Here is a 21,802-nt window from a genome sequence, read left to right on the forward strand (position 1 = left end):
CCCCTGTCTGTTCATTTTATTTGTTTCAAAGCCTTTTTCTACCTGTGGTGTGCTTCACTGGGAATTATCCACTGCTTTTGTTCTTTGTGGGGAGATTTTTACTTTTTAAGTTGATGGCGATGCTCTTGTTCAGCGTTGTCCAAAACGGTCTTGTAAATGTACATATCTTGAGCTGTGGCTTTCAGGTAAATCTGTGTTTTATAGATCAGTGCCTAACGATGTGTGCTTTGTTTCACAGGTGTCACGCAGCTGGCAGAGCTGATGGTCACAGCCAGGGCGGAAATTCTTCATTAAACACAACAGAATAAAATAGTCGAGGAAGGTTGGAGCCGTTTGCAAGATCTATTGAGTTGATTGCTCACCCTGTCTGAAAAAGTCATCATTTGGGACAAGAGCCTGCTGCCAGCAGCTGCCATGGCTAGCAAAAGAAAGTCAACAACTCCCTGTATGGTACGAACTTCTGAAGTCATGGAGCAGGAAGGCACTGAGGGTGTAGAGGCTCCTAAAGAGAAGGGGGCTGGCATATCACATCAGGAGTCTAAAAAAAATTTGCCTTCAGAAAGCTCAGTCAAAGACTGCGAAGTGGTTGAGGCAAAGCCCCCAGCTGAAAATCAGTCTAAGAAACCTCAGGGTGGTTATGAGTGTAAATACTGCCCTTACTCAACACAAAACTTAAATGAATTTACGGAGCATGTTGACACTCAGCATCCAAATGTCATTCTCAACCCCCTGTATGTCTGTGCTGAATGCAATTTCACAACCAAAAAATACGATTCTTTATCTGACCACAACACAAAATACCACCCGGGAGAGACTAACTTTAAACTGAAATTAATTAAACGCAATAATCAGACTGTTCTAGAGCAGTCAATTGAGACCACCACTAATGATGTTACTGTCACAAGTGGTGGGCTAGAAAATGCAGAGTGTGATGATTCACTTCATGGGGGAATTAATGCGAGTAAAACACCAATGATGAAACTGGGAAAGCCTAAAGGGGAAACCAAGAAGGGTCCCAAAAAGCCAGAAGAGGGAGTTACAGAAAACCATGTGGATGGCGCACTACCCCGCATCATAACTGAAGCCACTGAAGCTATTGCTTGTATAAATGGAGACCTTCTCCATGATGTGTTAGCCCATGTTATGCCCTCTGTACAGCTGCCACCAAATATTAACCTTGTCCCCAAGGTCCCGGTACCTCTGAACAGTACCAAATACAACTCTGCACTGGACACTAATGCAACCATGATCAACTCCTTTAATAAATTTCCTTACCCAACGCAAGCAGAGTTGTCGTGGTTGACAGCAGCATCAAAACATCCAGAAGAACAAATCCGAATCTGGTTTGCTACGCAACGTTTGAAGCATGGTATAAGTTGGTCTCCTGAAGAAGTGGAGGAGGCAAGAAAGAAGATGTTCAACGGTACTATCCAGGCAGTTCCCCAGACCATCACCGTCCTACCAGCTCCTTTGGCAACTGCAAAAATGCCCCAGCCTATCATCCAGACAGCTTTGCCTTGTCAGATACTGGGCCAGACTGGTTTGGTTTTGACTCCTGTGTCAAATGGTTCAACTGTTTCCTGTTCACCAATTACGCTTGCTGTTACCCCAAACCAGGGGCAAAAGAGGACAATACAGACCTTATCAAGTGCCCCAGAGGCCAAGCGTCCTCATGTAGTTCAGGTGCCTGAGATTCCTGCCAAGTTGACTGCTGTACCACTGACGCCAGCCAGTGAGCGAAAAAAGACAAAGGAGCAGATAGCAGAGCTGAAGGCCAGTTTCATGGCAAGCCAGTTTCCTGATGATGCAGAAGTCTACCGGCTGATAGAGGCAACAGGTCTCTCCAGGAGTGAGATCAAGAAGTGGTTCAGCGACCACAGATACAGAAGTCAAAGGGGCATTGTGCACGTCCCTGGCGATGCGTTAGGGAAAGATCAAATAGCACCTTCAGCTGGTCGACATGGCCGTTCATTTCACCCATACACAGATTTTACTCCCCAGAGATTCAAAGAGAAAACCCAAGAGCAACTTAGGGCCCTTGAGGAGAGTTTCCTAAGATGTTCTTTTCCTACTCAAGGAGAATTGGACAGGCTTCGAGTGGAGACTAAGCTGAGTAGGAGGGAGATAGATTCATGGTTCTCTGAGCGGAGAAAGATAAGGGACAGCATGGAGCAAGCCGTCTTGGACTCCATGGGATCATACAGAAAAATTAAAGAACAAGGAACTCCCAACGGTGCAATAAGCCAGGCAGAACTGCTGAGTAGCTCTCAGCTCCCCGGTGCTTTATCTGGATCCTCCACCACGTTTAAGAAAACTCAAGAGCAGATTCATCTACTGAAAAGCACGTTTGCAAGGACCCAGTGGCCATCACCCCAGGAGTATGACCAGTTAGCATCTCAGACTGGGCTCACAAGAACTGAAATAGTTCGCTGGTTCAAGGAAAACCGGTCTTCGCTAAGAACAGGGTCACTTAAATGGATTGACCAGTACCAGCAGCAGTATGTTGTTGATGGTCATAACGAGCAAAGCCAGAAAAAGGGATCAAAACACATTGAGAATCCAAAGAACGGTAATGAGGTGTCTCGGCAGCATTACCAGGAGCATAAAAAACTGAATGAAGAGAATGGGGGGAAACCAGTGGTGAGAGCAAAAAGAGACTGCGAACCACTGAAAGACTCTTTGTTGGGGAATCAGGCGGAGGGTACGGACAGGTTGGAGTGCAACAGCCACGATGGCCACGGCAGTGAGGAGAACGAGGAGCCAGCGGAGGTCAACTGGGTGGAGGTGACGGTGGGTGAGGATGACGCTGCATCAGACTGTACAGACAGCTGGAGCCAAACGGCACCTGAAGGCCAGGCAGAGCTGGCGGACTTTGACTCTGAAAGTATATCTGGAGACAATTCCCACGTATAGACAGGTAATGCTGATGGTGCCCTGTTTCTCTGAGCCTGCCTCTGTCTGGGTGTGCTTCCAGCATCCAGTAGCCCCTCCTCAGTGTAAACCCCTGGAGCCCATCCGTGCTGGATCCTTGTGCCTGCTGGATGCCTGAACAAAAGGGAGACCCATCCTACTTGTAAATGAAAGCAACTGCATGGTAGGGGAGGGGTTAGTGCTGTTCGCTTTGTTTCTTGTCTGCTTGTGGGTCAAGTCCTGGATAAGGGAGAATTTTTGCTGTTGTTCTTTTTTTTGGCAATAAGTGATTAAACTTTCTGCCTTTAAACACCTATGTAACCTCTGCAGCACTTGATGGAAAACACACCAGCCGAGCCACGCGATGAAATAGTAACACTAGTTACTAATATCCCCCTTTCTAACAGATCATTCATCTCCTGTGAATACAGGCTGTGCCTGTTTTTGCACCTTGGGTCCTTCCGTTGCAGCATCCTGCCCTGTTCCGAATAAAAGGTCACTGGGGGAAGGGCCCAGGACAGAGGTGCCTCTTTATGCAGCAACAAGAGGAGGAAAAAAAAAAAAAAAAATTCTGTGGGGACTGAAGTGGCTTATGCAAATGTGCTCTCTTCCTCTTGCAGGTGAGAACAGTCTCCAGCCTCGCTTTGTTCTGCTTGCTCACTCGAGAGGCTTAGGAAATGCCCCAGACTAGGCTGTTGTGGGTGTTTTAGCAGCTCTTCTTCAGAGGATCTTGAATTTAAAAGCAAGCTGCAGAGCCTTTATTTAAGGGGGTTTTATATGATCTTTCACAATGAGAAAGGACATGATGGAGAGCTGAAGCCTGTTTCTGATCACAGTTGCACAGGTATAAATCTGGAGCAAGCACCGTCAGCGTTTCTTGACTTGCATTTCTTGAGTTCACTGGAGCCTGTAACATTTTGTGCTCAGTGTAACAGAGTCTGTCTCTCCCAAACAAGTCTCCTTAAGCTAGAATTTATCCCACAGAAAGCTCAGCACCCTGCATTAACCACCACAGTGAGCGAACGCCTATTTTAGAAAGAGTCAGTAGTTTTCTGGTGTTTAATAAGTATGATATACTTCAGCATTTCTTTAAAAAAATATAAAAATTATAAATAAATAAAGGAAATACAAAAGCCAGGACTAAAAAAAAGTCCCTCCACGCTTGCAGTGGAGACTTACTATTGCAGCTGGCAGTACTTGAATTGAACTACTATTTGTTGCAGGGGTGCAGTTTTCCATAGCAAACCCTGCTGGCTAGCCCAGAGCCCACCACTTTCTCCTTGTGCAATACTTGTCCAAAAGTCTTCTGGACGTTTTCTCTGAGTTGAAAAGGCAAACCCTGCAGTGGTTTTATTTTGAACTATGAATTGTGTCGGCTAATTTTGAGGAATGTTATTGCAAAGTATCTTAAAGCTCCAGAATGCAGTGCAAGGCACTGTCCTGGGTTATGCTTGCAGAAGTTGATAATTAAGGATGTGAGGAGCAGGCTGCGCTACCTGTGTGGCAGAGGCAGAGATTAAAGGAGGAAGGACACGGGCACATCAGCCGGAGGCATGCTGAGGTGCCACTGCTGTGCAGCCACATAAGAAAGGAGAGCCAGGATCTGATCTGCCTTTTAAAATCAAATACCTGATGAATAAATGCATTGTGGGATACTTTTTTTTTCAGGGTTGTTATTCCAGATCATTTCCCCCCTTCCAGCTATAAACGTTCGTACTGAGGAGAGGGAGCAGACCAGGGGTTAGGAGAGGGAATGGGGAGGAGGGCAGGAGAGGGATGAAGGGTTGCCCAAAACCACTGTTACAAACCTGTTGTACTGTGAACCCAAGCTCTGCAACAACCCTCTTCCAGCAGCGTAGGCTTGGTGCCTGCATTTTTGTGCTTGTGAGTAGCGTAGGGTATGTTGGGGTGAACCTCCTGCCTTTGTGCCCCGGCACAGATACTGACCATAAAGCTCCAGGGCTGTGGTATCAGAGAAGAATTTTAGTAAGAACTTTGATCTCAGTTAAACTTCTGCTGGGTTATCTTTTTGATGAGGAGCTTTCTAGTGGCTGGTTGTAAAATGCACTTACTGAGGAGAGGTGCACTGGAGCAGGGCTTCTGCTGTGAAGACCATGCAGTAAGATCAGAGAACCATTTTGTCCTCTGCTCTTTGCCCGTTTCTCAGCATGTTGGCTTGGGGACTTGACAAAAGCCCAAAGTCTTTCTCTTTCATTTTCCTTTATTCTCCCTGTAAGTCAGCCCAGAAACGTAAGTGCCTGCTCTCAGGTGCCTGCATGGAGGCATCGTCACAGGCATTGTGACACAAAAGCTAGAAGCTTTATGCCCCACACTGATGGGACCCATGGAAAAATCCCAGCTACTGGCTCCTTTTTCCTTCAGGATGAGCTTTCACTCTTATCTTTGGGAAGCCTATCTTTTATAATTTTTAACTAAAACTTTGGAGTTAAATTAACAAGGCATTATCTTAGGTGACATCCAGGGTATGACTCAAAAGCAAAGACCGTGTAAGACCTGACAGAGAGCTTGTTTCTGCCTGTTGTCTTATAAAAATCTGATTTTTCCTAACATTGTAGCCCTCGGGGTTGTGTCGCTGTCCTGGCTGCACATAAGAGGTAGACTGGAGAGCTGACAAGGGATTTCTCCTCCTCTTGAGTCTCACACAGCCACAGCCATTATGTGAAGCTTTCACTGCTGAACCCTAAATCAGGCAGAAACGTGTTCCTTTGGTCGTCGTGGTGTTGCTATTTTCTCAGCTAGATGTACATAGTTTAAAGTGAACGTTTTGGGGTGATTGATCTCTATACTCCTGTTGTTCGCTGAATGTGTGTGCGGCGTCTGTAAAACCTGAGCTCTTCTTGACCATCTTGGTCACTCTCTGCTCCGGTGTGTAGCTTTAGGAGTTTCTGAAACTATTAGGGAGTATTTGTGTTGCAGCCTAGACAGACTGTATGCCTTAGAAAACTGAGTTTTTCAAAACCAATCCGTGTTCAGCAGATTCTGCTGCTGCTGCAGTTAATGGGAGTTTCACAAGTGCCCGGCCTCGACGAGAACAGGATTTACGCCTGGCTCTGAAATGCCATCCCTGGACTAAGAAAAAGCTCTGTTACCAAGTCCGTATCTGAAGCTCTTGACAAAATTGGATTTATTCTGCAGAGCAAGTCAGGTTTCTTGAGCAGTGAGGCTAGGAGACCTGTCCCTGTAGGGTCTCAAGCTGTGGAGTGGTTGCTGGAGTGGTGGAGTGTTTCAGCCATCACTGAAAATGCTCTGGATGCTGCATAATGAAGCCTCGCATCCCTCTTGTAACGAGGCCTAACTGCTCTATCAAGAGAGTTCTTTAGTTCCCTTCCCATCAGTAGAGATATTCCTGCCTTCCGACAGCACAGGTCAAAATTAGGTCTGTTTGTCCCCATTTGCACAAGCCTGACAAATGGAAACTGGTCCTAAATTAAATACAGCAAACTGCAGCTCAGACATGAGAACGGGACCAGAGCGTGCCAGAGTGGTTGGCAGCTACGCCTGGCTTTCTTCACAGCATTGTCTCTCCATGGGGTTTTCCCAAGATCAGTATTTCCTCAGCCCAGAGCTTTTATTTTTTTTTTCTCAGAAGCATGAGGATATTTTTTCCCCACCACCACCTTCTCTGCTGTAAACTTTTTTTTTTTTTCAGAGTTATCTCATGACCCCCATTTTAAGACCAAACCCTGCAAGATGTAGGCACCAAAGTCCGTGGCTCATGGTGGGAGCAAGGTAGATGGACACTCCAGAAGATGAGTGCCCTGGCTCTTGATGGGTGTGACCACTGCTCTGACGAGATGTGCCAAAGGAAAACCATGTCTGGGAGCTGCACACCAGAGGGAAAAAAAAAAAAAAAAAAAAAAAAAAAAAGAGGAGGCCGAAGGAAGTCACCCCTTGCTTCTGCTATCTGCATTGTACTGGGCGTTAGAGGTGGTCTGATTCCTCTTGGTGCCTCCAACCCCTTTTGCACCACTGCGGGAGCTAAGATCACTTGGTTGCTGGTGGCCCAGTGCATTCCTCAGTGTCTGAAACTGGTAAAAGTGAACAGCATTGGGGTTTCTCCCCCTTTCTGTCCAAGTCCCTATTTTTCTTGGGGTTTAGGGTTTCATCCCTAAAGCTAGCTATAGTGCCCAGTACTGGTGTTGGGCTCCGAGGCGCCACCCTGAAGGCAGCGTTGGATTGACCAGTGGCTTTTGCAGAACTCAGGTCAGCCTAAAACATTTCAGGGAATGAGGCCTAAGTATGGAGGGCTTGCCATTTCCCCTGAAACCAGTCAGGCATGTCGGAGACCCAAGCTGTAACGCAATGAAGGGCTTCAGAGGGGGAAGCAAAACCCAACGCAGCAATTAAAATTTTCCAGTGAGTTAAGAGGAGCAGGGGGCTGTTTGAGGAAAGGGCACAAGGATGGGGAGGACTTTCACCTTTGGTGGTGGTGCAAGCCCATGCCCTTTTGCTGGGCTGGACTGCATTGCTTTCTGCATTGCAGGTACCAGGCAGAGCTCGCTGCTTTTGTGGGAAATAACAGATGTGGTAGCAACATTCATAAAAGGTGTGAAATAACGGGTTAGCTCAGGTTTGGGTAAGCACTAGTGCAGGATGGGTGAAGAGGATGGTGCAGGAAAGCTGCCTCATACTGCTGCGTGCAGCTCCAGCCCAAGCAGCTGCTTGCACTTGCACGTGTACGTCTTAATGGGGAAAAACATGCTAAAGTAGTTCTTGTCACAGAGCCCTTGCTCTGTGCTGGGAACTGGGGATATTTGTAGGTGGGTGAGTATTTGAAGGTTGGGTTTGGGGGGATTATTTTTTAAAATCTGGTCCATGGTGCAGCCTTTATGTAGGTGCAGGAGTCATAGCAGAGCCAGGGAGCTGCTCTGCAGAGCACGGGCACATGCAGTTTTTTTCCGTTGTCTTGCAGTTTGTATAATTATTTCTAAAATAATAATAATAATAAAAAAGTATTTAATGAGAGGATTTACCAGAGAAGAAAGACCTGAAGTCTTCTTGCTTTTAGCGTCCTGTGGTCATAAAGTAGCTGCCCACAACCCATGTGCACATCGTCTTTGAGTCAGTGTGAGGATCTACCTGAGGTGTATAGTAATGAGGGATCAGCAGTGTCGAGGCTGGGCTGTATGTCGCTGTTAGAAGTCTGTAGGGGGCTGTTAGCTGGGTGTTATGTACAACAAAAATCCAGCACCCTACTGCAGCCTTGGGCGGCGATAGGGATAGGCTTTAGGCTATGGTTAGTACAAAATACAGTGCTATGGCGTGTGCAGAGATGTAAACTGGATGCCGTGTTAGTTGACAGCTTAAATAGTTGTTCACAGTGCCTTCAAAAATAATATGCTGCTTTTATAATTTTTGCAGGGGTACCCCTCAAGCTGCACTGTCCTGACGTTGAAGGGGAAATGCTGTCTGAAAATAGAAGAAAACTATTTTCCTGCCTGGGGTGAGATAGCGTGTTGTGACTCCAAGTCTCAAACCACGCTTGTGGAGGCACAGCAAGAAATACTCTTGTGGAGAGTCATCATGGGATCGTTTATAGTGCCAAAGTCCTACTACTGCGTTTAAAAAGAAAAGAAAGGAAGGAAGAAAGAAAGAAAGAAAAAAGGGTCCTTGTACATAGGTTTCTCCTTAGCTTCTCTCCCACCCACTTTCCTGCCCAGCCTCTTCCTCTGCTGGAGCAGATTTGTACGACGTGGAAATTTTGTTAACTTTTTAATAGGTGCAAGTTATTCTTGCATATAATGCCATTGCAAAATTTGGGTGTTGGTTTGGGGGAGGGAAGTGACTTTTGTGGGGGAGGGAGAGGAGAATTTTTCTGAAGCATTTTAAGACAAATTTGCAATGTTTTGGAGTCTTGTTGGTGCAGATCAACATCTGAGCCCAGATCCCCACCCCAGTTTACATTTCAGCCCACTTAAAATGCATTATGGGGTTGGAGAGGGTCATTCTGGAGTGGTTGGGTTTGTTTGGTTTTTTTCTTGTTGCCTTTTCTGTTTTGTTTTATGGCCACCTGCTACTGGTTGAAGTATTTAATTCTCTGCTTTTCCGTGCTTCTACAAGGCAAGTCTTCTCCAGCTCCTGTACTTCACTTTTCATGAATCAGCCCCAGCTGTGGGTCTCTGAAGATCTGGCAGAAACGCCTTTTCTTTGTTGTTGGTTGGTTTTGTTTTGGTTTTTTTTTTTTAGCACTTTTTGTTTAAACATGCAGTACAACCCCTAGAGGGGTTGGAGAGAAGAAATTAAGATGCTTCATAATCCGAACTTGTTTGTGTTTCTTCAGCTGGTACACCAATGGACATCATAACCAACAGTCTGCCCTCCAGCTTTAGATGTTGTAGTGCACAACAGAAATTTCTGATTAACCCTTGCCACTAAATTCTTAGATCAATCCTAGGTTCCCGAGTGCACTTTTTTTCAAATACTGCTAATTTGGATTTGCGTGGGGGTGTCTGTCCGTGCACGTGGGAGGAGAAGGAGGGAGAGTGGGAGCGTGGGGGTGTAGACAAGCGGGTGCGAGAGCCATCCGGTGCGTTCCTCTGACGAGCTGGGTTCGGAAAACTTACCCACCTTTCAGTACGCTGCACAAATACAATGCTAGGGAGTTTGAATAAATCCAACTTTTCTAACTTGTTGCTCATTTGTTGTAACTCAATAAAACAAAGGCTAAACATTTTGGTAAACTTCTTCTCGTCTCTTTTTATTATTATTATTATTATTATTATTATTATTATTATTATTATCATTATTATTTTATTCCATTTAAAACCCAAACTCAGCCTGCACCAGCTCTCCTTGGTGCACAAGAGCTCAGTGTCTTTAGAACTGTGATTAGGGCTTTAACTGGTTTTGCAGTAATCAGCTTGGAAACCCTAACCAGATTAAAGTGAACTCAGTGAACTACTGGTGTTTATTTCCCCGGTGTTAGATGGCTCTTCCCTGCACAAGGGGATCGGATAGTGCCTGGGAATGGGGATTTAGGAGGCACCTTTATTTTGGTTGCAATCACAACCTGAATGAATGAATGAATGAAACCATCCCTGTGACTCACCCATATGGAATTATTTTTGTTAATCATCAGCACAACATTTAAGTGTTGAGGGAGGTTTGCAGTAGGCGGTGGCGAGCGCTTGGCGACTTTCCTTACACTGAAGTTGCCTAGTGCATTGCCGAAGAGGAGTGAAGGGATGGGGCAGCGCTTGGGCTTGCTGCATTTGCTTGGCACGGCCCAACGGCAGGAGATGGGGAAGCAACCTTGGCTCTTCTGTGGGCAAAGGCAGCCGGGCAGCATGTGCACACGTGTCCCATCACACGTGGCGCTGTGCATCGCTCTCCCGCGCGCGTGGAGGCGGGTGCCCGCACAGTCATGTCCATACCCGCCGCGCAGGTTGTCAGATCAATGGATGCAAACGTCAGGTGGCCAAAAAGAAAAGGCCTCCGAGGATGCTCCACCAGGATTCCGGAGTTGTAACTGAAACTAATTGCCACTTCTGTCTGCTTTGCTTACATGAAAGGATGCTAATATTTTAATTGCCCTTGTGCACAGTTTTTAACAGCCACTTGGCGGCTTAATATTCCGGTTTGTGTCTCTCCTGTCTGATGTGCGCATACGTCTGCATGTCTGGAGCACTGACCTACTTTGCTTAACCAGCAGCTCCTGGGGAGCTCTGCAGGAGGTTTGGCAAGAACAAGACCCACCTGGGTCTTCTGTATTCGCACCACCCGAGACACGGTGGGATTAGGGGCTGGGACCAGGGCACTTTAAGATCTCTGCAATTCAAATAAAACAATAGCGGCAGCCCTGGAGTCTGTGGTCGCACAGATTATAAAGCCGAAGCTCTGCCACAGCAAACAAACGGGCTTGCAAAAGACTGGCACAGCCTTTGCCGGCCCCGGCAGTGCCAGGTGGGTTTGTGCAGGCGGGTTGTGGTGTGATACAGAACCATCACACACCGGGTTTCATCAGGGAAAGCCGATCCAGCAGCCCCTTGTATTTTTGGGCTTAAATTAACCCAGGTCCCCACAAAGATTGCTTCAGTGTGGCTGCTGGAATGGGTTCACAAGCTGGGCATTGCAAACAGGCTTTGTTTTTAATTAATACCGACGCAGTGACTGCGTTTCTAGGAGAGTCCAAGTGGCACAGCACAATCGGGACATTGTTTGTACGCTGTGGCCATTAGGGACGGCCTTGGCCGTGGGGTTTGGTTGCACACGGCGGTTCCTCCCGCACGGCCTTGCCTCCCCAGGGCAGGAGCCTGGCCATGGCACCGTGGCGAGGAGATGGCGTGGGACAGCCTTGCCTGGGCAGGAGCCCCCCCAGGACCAGCAGCCCCTGGTGCTCAGGCACTGATTGGCATCCTTCACAATGTGTTTCAACCTAAGTCTCTTGAAATGTTCTAATCAGAAGAAATGTAGTTAACACAAAAATATATTAAAAAAACAAAAAATCAGATTTTTTGCACTTGTGCAACACTTCTTTTTTAATGTGGTTTGTAGAAAAATATGCATCATTCGGCAGCCAGGAATGACTTTTGAATTAGGTGACCTCTTCTTTCTTAATTTAGTCTGCTTGTATGCTGACAAGACGGTGGGTTTTCATTATATACACACATTACTCCTGCTGCCTCGTTCATCAGATGCTGGGAAGGGACCTGCGGCTCAGAAAATGAGCTGCCGTTGGCTCCTCACTGCCGTCAGAGAGATGGGGACTCCAAGTGTGTGGTAACACCACTACAGGTTAGGGCTGGTCAGACAGAAGTCTTGTTAAATGTGATCATGGTGAGGGACCACTCAGACAACAGAGAATAACAGCATCACACACTGTTTTAGGCTGGAAGGAACCTTCAAAGATCATCTCATCCAACCCCCCTGACATAGGGAGGGACATCTTTCATGAGATCAAGTTGCTCAAAGCCCCATCCGACCTGGCCTTGGGACATTTCGGAGCAGAAACTTCAGCATATACGAACCTCTCTGCAGTCCAAATGATTTGTTTTTCACTAACTTTTTTTTTTTTTTTTTTTTTTTTAAGAAAAAAAAGCTCTTTTCAGCCACATCACTGCAGTTGCACCCTTTCTAACCTCAAATCTCTGATGTTGACTTTGTTGACTTTTGGGAATTTCATCTAATGCATCACTTGGTAAGTCAGCCAGTGAGTGGTGCAAGTAGTCTGTGTCTGCAGGGTGAAGCTAGCAGTCGCGGGGATCACTCTCAGAAGAAGGGGTGTCCCAGCACCATGGGGACCATCACAGGCTGGGGCAGGAGGTGCGGAATTACACAAGAAATCTCAGTGATTATGAGCATAATGATAATTATGTGGTGATAACTTAAAATCTAGCGAAATATACAGGTAAACCGGCAACCAAGATAAGTAATATTTATGCATTATAGTCACCATTAGCAGAAATTTAACCACTGAAACTTTCGCTATCATCTTCTTCTAACCCTCAGATATTGTTAGGCAGCAAAAAGACACATTCTGAAATCGTATTACATATTCCCCTTACAGAAAGGGTAAAAATTAATTTCGAGACGCATAAGGCAACATTGTAGGAAATCTGTTTGGCATCCTAATGGCAAGAAAAGAGCCCACCAGTGATGGAAAGGAACTTTTTTAATCATGTCCTGAGGAAAAAGACCTGAGACCATTTAGCTCAGCGAAAGGGAGGACTTCTGCGCTCATGTGATCAGTGACTAATGGAAAGCAGTTATGAATGGGGCCTGTGGCTCTTAAGCATAATTCGGAAAATACTCATAGTACAGTAGGAAAAGGGAATGTATTGAGAGCAAGAGAATGCGAGATACGCAGCAAAGGAATGAAAAAGCAGCATAAAACCCAAGTGTTACGCAGTTGAACCATATCCCAATCAGATTATAGCAAGCTCTAGCAAGGATGGAGGTAAGAGCTGAGTGACCGGATAATTGTCAGACCTAATCACGCAGCACACATCTTGAGCACAGTAAGCAAAAGCAGGGTTTTTCCATTGTTTTCTTATTTCCATCATACCTGATGCTCCAAAATGGTCGTTCTAATTATATTACAATTCTCATAATTTAAGTGTACTGTGAAAAGCACACAGCCAAATGGAACATCTATTAAGCTTCTTCAGTACACAAACTCACCCTCTCCTTGCTCTTCTTTTTCCTCTTTCTTAAAAGTCTAACCATCCCTGCACAATATATCATGTAAAATTTCTGTGCGGCAATCTTAATCTAAAAAAAAAAATCATTGTTTTTGCAACACATCTATAAGATAGTTAAAGGAATAATACCATTAACCCGAGTTTACGGACAGAGAAACTGGGAGATGGATGTAGTTATTCACAAGACAGCAGCATAAACGTGCTAAAGGTGAGAGCTGGAGTCTTGACTCCTCAGCAAGGAAGCTTCAGTTTATATTTGTATCAAATCATTGCCGTTTCATTGCCATTTCTTATTCTTTCACCCAAAGCCTTTCCCTTTCCAACAGACACAGACACAAGGGCAGAACAGAGTGAGCCGGGAATGGGGCTCCTCAGGGACCTGCATCCCGCAGAATCCCGCTGGGACATCCCTCCTCCCCAACGCAGCTCTCCAGGCAAAGCTTCCACCTTCCTGCCTTAATTCCCTCCATCTTTAAGTGTTTCCCCAAACATCTCTCTGTCTCTCATTTCCAGCAACCTTCATTTTGGCGGCCCCCACGGGAGGTGTCAGCTGCTCCCCCCCGCCCAGCCGGTGTTTCTGGCCATCACTGCAGCTGCTTTTTCATTCCCACAGAGGGAGAATTCCTCCCTTTAAAGCAGGAGCTCACGGCATGCCCTGGGGTGCTTTATAACACATTAGTATGCATGTGTGATTAAATCCCTCTCGGTATTAAGAGCATCACTATCTCCTCTGCTTGAGAGCGATGGAACCATTCAGCCTCTTTGGCCTCCCCAAACGGCTGACGCGGAGTCACTAATACCAAAAGACATTCTGCCACACGATAGCATTTAACATACACCTGTACCTCAATGTTCAAAGCTGATGGTTTTTGCTTTTTTATCGTCCTCTAACCCCAGCAGTCCCTCTTGTCTCGGCACTGGTGCCATCGGCTAATGCCGACAAACGATGATGCAGAGGGGGAAACCCGTGATTTCATCTCCTGCCATGATGTGCTCCCAATACATGCATTAAACAGCAGCACCACATCTTATCCCCCGACTGCTAACCCTCTTCATTGCACCCAGGGTTTCACTCACATCCAGGCTTCTTTGGCTCCTCTCTTGATGGCCTGTTGTCTACAACTCTGCGCCAGGTTCTCCCACGGCATTTTTTGGAACATTTACCTTCCCTTGGGTTGGCCGTAGCTTCAATCCTTGAGCCCCCTCTGCTGCCTCACCTGCAAGGCCATGTCCTCTGCTCCCCCCTCAGGTGGGGGGAGGATGCTGAGCAGAGGAGCTGGCCCTGAAAAGCCAGGGATGCTCCCCACAACCAGGAATTTAAATCAGCACTAAATTTAATCAACTGATGTCATTATTAATTATTACTTGTGACACATTTGGAGATAGAAAGGTAGGCACTGCCCATGCTGAGAGCAAGGGGACACATCTGGAGCAGCTATGATGGAAATAAGATGCCAGTGGTTTTGGCACCATTAGCCCCATTATACAGAGGGCGAGCAGAAGTACCCAAAACTGGGAAGTATAGCTCCAAACCTGTTCTCCAGCCCAGGTTCAGTCACCACCGGGTTCCAACTGAGCAGAGAGCAGTCAAAGAGCACCAGGGTTGGGGTGAGGGGTCTGTGGGTTTGACCCAGTCTCCACAATGCCGACAGAGCCCAGGTGAAGAGCCCAGAACCAGGAGCACAAGCCAAGCCCCTTCCCTGCATCTGAAGGGCAGCACGCTGTAAGGTTCCCTATTAGGGACTTAAACAAAAGGAATTTTAATCCTTTTTTTTTTTTTCCTCCCTCTTATTAATGCCAGCATTTGAATGTGGGGGGATGGAAATTTTAACACGAAGCCACATGCTGAAGGTCATGGAAAGGCAAGGCAGACATTGTCTTCAGTAATATTAAAAGGAAGACCAACCCTGCTGTGTCAGAGCAAAAAAATGAATATTTCTTTTGATTGGAAAGAAAGTTCCTCCATGCCCGGTTGTGGCACAGCATTGCACAACAGAGACTGCTGCGGCTGGGAGCAAGGAGAATTAATTACTTTGCTTTTTGAAGCATGGGCTGCTCAGCTCTGCTGTGCCAGCTTCAAGAATGATAAGCGCTTATCCAAAGAGCATGGTTTTGTCCTCCGGCACGGGAGTTTTGCCCGTTTAAATCACAGGAGGCCACCGAGTTTATGTTTTGTTTTCTTCATACTCGGCCTACACTTGAACCTGGGCAGCTCTCTTTTCAGACTCACAGACACTGATTTTATGCTGTCCGAGAGGAAGACACTGGACCAAACATCAGCACTGGCCACAAAGCGCCACGGTGTAATTGCATCAAGAACCGTCCCGGCTGCTGTTGCTGCAGCACATTACAGCCCTGCAGCACGGGCAGGGGTTTGCCAAACACAAATTTATCTCCAAACCACCTCCTCCCTGGGGATTTTGCTTTCAAGGGCATTTCAGCATCTAAACAAAGATGAAGTACGCCTCTCCAAGCGAGCAGGCGGTGGGGAGTTGGCACTGAAGGATGTCTGTAGCTTTGTCCTCAGCTGGGCAGCAGCAAGTCACACCTCAGAATGGGCTTATCGATTATGTGTTTGGCCTTTCAGGGGGCTGAATCGTTTCCTTCAGCCTCTTACTCATAGAATCATAGAATGGTTTAGGTTGGAAAGGACCTTGAAGATCGAGTTCCAACCCCCCTGCCATAGGCAGGGACACCTCCCACTAGACCAGGTTGCCCAAGGGCATGTCCAGCCTGGCCTTGAACACCTCCAGGCACGGGGCCTCAACAACCTCTCTGGGCAACCTGTTCCAGTGCCTTACCACCCTCAAAGTGAAAAACTTCTTCCTAATGTTTAAGCTAAACCTGCCCTCTTCCAGTTTAAAGCCATCCCCCCTCGTCCTATCCCTACATGCCCGAGTAAAAAGTCCTTCCCCAGCTCTCCTGTAGGCCCCCTTTAGGTACTGGAAGGCCGCAATAAGATCTCCCCGGAGCCTTCTCTTCTCCAGGCTGAACAGCCCCAACTCGCTCAGCCTCTCCTCATAGGAGAGGTGCTCCTGCCCTCGGATCATCCTCGTGGTTCTCCTCTGGACATGCTCCAGTAGGTCCATGTCCTTCTTATGTTGGGGACTCCAGAGCTGGATGCAGTACTCCAGGTGGGGTCTCATGAGAGTGGAGTAGAGGGACAGAATCACCTCCTTTGACCTGCTGGCCATACTTCCTTTGATGCAGCCCAGGATATGGTTGGCCTTCTGGGCTGCGATTGCACACTGCTGGCTCATGTTGAGCTTCTTGTCAATCAGCACACCTGGGTCCTCCTCCTCAGGGCTTCTCTGCATGAGGTTGGCTTGGGCCCACCTCTCCAGCCTGTCCAGGTCCCTCTGGATGGCATCCCTCCCCTCCGGTGTGTCTACCTTGCCAAACAGCTTGGTCTCATCAGCAAACTTGCTGAGGGTGCACTCGACCCCACTGTCCATGTCGCCGACAAAGACGTTGAGCAGTACAGGCCCCAGTACCGATCCCTGAGGAACGCCACTCGTCACTGCTCTCCACTTGGACATCGAGCCGTTGACCGCAACTCTGAGTGCAACCGTCCAGTCAGTTCTTTATCCACCGAGTGGTCCATTTGTTGAATCCATGTCTCTTCAATTTAGAGACCAGGATATCGTGTGGGACAGCGTCAAATGCTTTCCACAAATCCAAGTAGATGACATCAGTTGGTCTTCCCTTGTCCACTGCCACTGTAACCCCTTTGTAGAAGGCCACCAAATTTGTCAGGCATGACTTGCCCTTGGTGAAGCCATGCTGGCCGTCACCAATCAACTCTTTGTTTTCTACGTGCCTCAGCAGAGTTTCCAGGAGGATCTGCTCCATGATCTTGCCAGGCACAGAGGTGAGACTGACTGGCCTGTAGTTCCCTGGGTCTTCCTTGTTTCCCTTTTTGAAAATAGGGGTTGTGTTTCCCCTTTTCCAGACGGCAGGAACCTCGCTAGACCACCACGACTTCTCAAATATGGTGGCTAGTGGCTTAGCGACCTCATCTGCTAGCTCCCTCAGGACCCACAGATGTATCTCATCAGGTGCCATGGACTTGTGCACCTTCAGATTCCTCAGGTGGTCTCATACTTGATCTTCACCTATAGTGGCCAGTTCTCCATTTTCCCAATCCTCATCTTTGCATTCTGCGTCAAGGGTAGTGTGGCTGCAGTCCTTGCCAGTGAAGACTGAGGCAAAAAAGTCATTGAGTACCTCAGCTCTGTCTCTGTCCCGGGTAACCGGCTCTTGCATTTCCTTCCAGAGAGGGCCCACAGTTTCCCTAGTCTTTCTTTCCTCACTGACATACTTAAAGAAGGATTTTTTGTTTGTCTTAATGTCCCTGGCCAGATTTAGTTCTATCTGGGCTTTAGCTTGTCTAACCCGATCCCTGGCTGCTCGAACTATTCCTCTGTATAGCTCCCAGACTTATACTCCCCCCTTATTTGTTTAGAAGGAGATTTTTTTGGTTTTTATACAAGTGACTTGGGAACTGAATTCATACAGGTTGCTGAAGCTTTCCTTCCCCTGCTCACAAATAACTTCCAGGTGGCCCTTGGCAGGAGAGAAATGGTTTCCCTCAGTAAAAGCACCAGTTGCCAGTTCAGGTTAGCTGCAGATGCTGCTGCGCTGACCTTCAACAAGCAAAATCACACGGTGTTTAGATTCTCACCATAGTCCTGACACCCCTTCTGAAAAAGAGCAATTCTCACCTCTCCCAGAGCCACTGCTTGTGGCCATTCGCAGCCTCAGCCTGCTGGAGGCACAACTCCCAGCTCTCCTCCTAATCCTGACTTTTTGGCAAAAGCTGCTGATTTACCTAAACAGTTGCTAAAGAACTGAAGGACACAGGCACGGGGCAGTTTTTACAGGAAAGCTCCTGCTGGCCTGTTGTTACCAGACTGTTTCAGCAATACTCCGGGAGCCTCATCCCAGTTCTCTGATGGTAGAGACAAAATCAATGCCGCCTCAGCATCCTGCACACTGAAGTTCTTAATTCGTCGTCACAGCCTTAATTTCTTTTTAAAGTGTAACAAGCATAAGATTAAATATAAGAGCTACTCAGAGCTTATCAGGCTTTTACTGTCCATTTCTTGATGCAAGCTAGAACTGCCCTACTTCCCATGCCTTGCAGAACCTATTTTAACTTGCTACTCCTGAACCACAGCCACTGGTACCTAAGCCAGCCAAGAAACAAACTCACGGACAAGACAGACCAGCACTTCTTTGGAATGACTTTCTGCCTGAATCATCATGTGCAGATAGCAATTTCTTAATTGACACTTATGCTTGTTCAACGCTAGATCAAGCATAAATTACAGACCAGACTAACAGCTTCTTAAAACCATCACCATTCTGGCTGCAAAACAGATATAAAGGGGTGGGGAATAAAAAAGAAAAAAAAAAAAATCATGGCCACATCCTATCCCTGCTGCTGCCATTCAGAAAGAGGGCTTGCAGCTCAGGGCACCAATATACTTCTTTCTTCCAGCCTTCTCCCCTCCCACCCGCATTGACCAGCTCTTTACTGGGGTTGCGGTACCAGTCAGTGGCTGTTTCCTGGCAAACACATCACAAAGCTGAAGCCTGACACACAGTGGCATAGTCAGAAATAGATGCAAGTCCACAGAATTGCCCTCATTTGGGCAATGTACGGTTTACCATTACTCCCTGCCCAGTAGGGAACACCAAAGGGTAAATAAGCTTACCTTTTAGCATTCACTTTAGCACAGCTTGCAACTTTAAGATGCTGCTCTGAAAGGGGAAAAAAAAAACATTAAAGCGTTATAAACCAGATAGTGAATGAATTTGGAGTGTTGGCCCTACTGCTTTGGCCCACAGATGAATTTAGCTTGGGTGAAAAAAATAGCAGCGATATGGCAAGATACATATCCAGTGTGAGCGACCTTGGCGGTGGCAACAGCACCCAGTGAAAGATCACCAAATAACAAAGGAGATGCGGTGTGCTGTCCCACGCCGTGCTCTGGCTGGAGCGAGATGCACAGCTGTGTCCCGCTGCTCCAGACCCTGCCGACAGGCTCCTCCAGGGTGGGGGGCTCCTCCACTGCCCCATGTCTCGCGTTCCACCAAAGCCCCGCCAGACAGCGAGCCGGAACAAGCCCATCTCCGTGCATCAGAACCAAACCGACCCACACGAGCAGGATTTAATTCCCTCTGGCCTTTTGGCTATGGAGGCCTCAAGACTGAACTATTCTTAGACAGCCTTCCCCAGGGTCAGGGTGCTGCCTTCACAGTCACAGAGGTACAGTCGCTTTCCTGCTGTTCTTTTCCCTAGATTCCTCCTGCTCTCCCTCCCATTCAGTAACGTGCCCACGCATCCTCTTCAGGGTGGTTTTCTCTTTGAACAATGCAGCCAGGGGTCATGATTAATCACAGAGTTTTCCATACTCCATTTCCCTGCCTATTGTCCTGTGCCACTTGTTGAGAACCTTATCTTTATTAGCTGGTCTTATCACGACTCGATTACACATTAACAGAAACTCTCCTTACTCAGCAGGATTTCCTCAGGATTGCATTGCTTTCAGCTTCAGAGAGCAGCTCCGTGGAGCGAGCCACTCCACTGGAGCCAGCCTGGGAAGTGACTGATTTCATTTAAGATGCACAAGGGGGCACGGAAAGCTATAGGATGACTTTGAGGAACTGGCAAGAGCAGATTTAGAGGACAAAGCATTTCTATAGGGGAGTGAACGCATTAGCTTCTGTTGTTTGTATTGGCATTAAATTATACAGTAATTATTTGGTCCCAGCGAGCTGTGCTCTAATAGCAGCTGCAGAGCTATCCGAGATCCTTCAGCACAGGGACCGCATCCACCTAAAACGTCCCCCTACCCACTTAGCTACTCAACCAAATCATACAGCTGTAGGGCCTATTGTTATCTGTCTGCTTTCAAGAATTAGACTGACACAGTCCTCATAGATTTACTGGACCTTCAAGTGCAGTATCACCACACCGCATACACCTCTGAGAGAGGATTTTTTCCCTTCAACGCTACAGCCACCTTGCCCAGGAAGGTTAAATGGCATCAACTGCTATCAATTGCTCTTGCTTTTTCTTCTTTTCTTAAAAAACATATTAAAAAACAAAAGAATCCATTGTTTGAAAAGGACAAAGTAGTTGGTTCAAGAGAGGGGGGAAATGCATTGTTAGAGATGAGAAAAGCTTTTTCTTAATCAGTGGCTCTGTGAACCCACAAAATCCATCTCTTGTGAAGGCAATCGTCCATCCAAGGACCCCGCAGCCCGCTGAGACCTCCCAGCGCCAGACAAACCAGAAGCGGGCAGAGCTCACCACTTGGTTAATGACAGCTGCCCCTCTGCTTGGGAGGAGTGGTACATCTGCAATGACATCCCATTGCCACGGCCCTTCACGCTCCCAAAGAAGCCTACACATCTTCACGGGGTGGCCAGGAGGAACAGAAACAAGAAGAAGGTTTGGAGAATTCATGAGACACTCAGTTGGCACAGCCGGCAAAAAAAATAATGGGTAAGACTGAAAGCACAAAAGGTCTTGTACTGAAATAGCAGCAGCAGGCTCCAAAAGCATGTATGGCATTTGAGGACAATTACTCTGAGTTTAACTAGTTACATTCATCAGACCATCTGGGGGAACAAGTAGCTGATATCTGGAAACCAGAGAGGGAAAAGGTATTAAACTGGTTATCACCTACAGGGGAGGAAAAAAAAAAGTGATATATTGGTAATTTACTGCCTGTGTGACAGCCAACAGAGGAGGCAAGAAAAGATTATAAATTGCTACAAAACCAATATTGCTACTGGGCACATGATTGTAAGTATCTAGACTCAACTTCTGAAAATGGTTTGGAGCTCTTTTTTATGTACGACGGCTGTCACGACAGGAAATGGATGAAGAGTCCCTGTTCAAGCCTGCTCAGGCTTTCTAAAGAGATGAGGATTTACATTTGCCTGTAAAGTCTTCCCTGCCCCTGCAGAACACAGGCAGCGGGTGCAGGTACAATGCAGTGGAGCCGAGAATATCCCTCTTCCTCCTCTGCTATTGTGAGATGTTAAATTTGAAACTGATTCTTTGTGCACAGTTTCAGATCAAAAAGCAGGAAGGGAGATTTAAATGAAATAATACTGCTCTAACTTAAATATACAGGAAAGCTCTGAGGAGAAGGATCTGGGGGTCGTGGCAGACAGTAAATTATCCATGGCCCAGCAATGTGCCCTTGTTGCCAAAAAGGCCAATGGAATCCTGGGCTGCATAGGAAGAGTATGGCCAGTAGGTTGAGGGAGGTCATTCTCCCCCTCTACTCTGCACTGGTGAGGCCACAACTGGAATACTGTGTCCAGTTTTGGGCTCCCCAGTTCAAGAGGGACAGGGAAGTGCTGGAGTGAGTCCAGCAAAGGGCAACTAAGATGATTAAGGGATCGGAGCATCTCCCTTAGGAGGAAAGGCTGAGAGAGCTGGGACTCTTTAGCCTGGAGAAGAGAAGGCTGAGGGGAGACCTTATTATGGCGTACAAGTATCTAAAGGGTGGGCTGAAGGAGGATGGAGCCAGGCTCTTTTCAATGGTTCCCAGTGACAGGACGAGGGGCAATGGGCACAAGTTAGAACATAGAAAGTTCCATTCAAATACACGGAAACACTTCTTTACGGTTCAGGTGACAGAGCACTGGCACAGGCTGCCCAGGGAGGTTGTGGAGTCCCCTTCTCTGGAGATTTTCAAGACCCGCCT

General features: G+C 47.1%; 1 protein-coding gene across 1 annotated transcript; it reads left to right on the forward strand.

Annotated features, from left to right (window-relative positions):
• The first annotated feature begins 207 nt into the window (after window positions 1–207).
• On the forward strand, window positions 208–9,605 carry ZHX2 (zinc fingers and homeoboxes 2). Its single transcript, XM_082479442.1, has 2 exons — window positions 208–2,917; window positions 8,293–9,605. The coding sequence occupies exon 1, from the start codon at window positions 415–417 to the stop codon at window positions 2,911–2,913; it is 2,499 nt and encodes an 832-aa protein (XP_082335568.1). The 5' UTR covers window positions 208–414; the 3' UTR covers window positions 2,914–2,917; window positions 8,293–9,605.
• Window positions 9,606–21,802: the final 12,197 nt, after the last annotated feature.

This window comes from Vanellus vanellus (genome assembly GCF_965231255.1).
Source record: "Vanellus vanellus genome assembly, chromosome: 2".
Lineage (NCBI taxonomy): Eukaryota > Metazoa > Chordata > Aves > Charadriiformes > Charadriidae > Vanellus > Vanellus vanellus.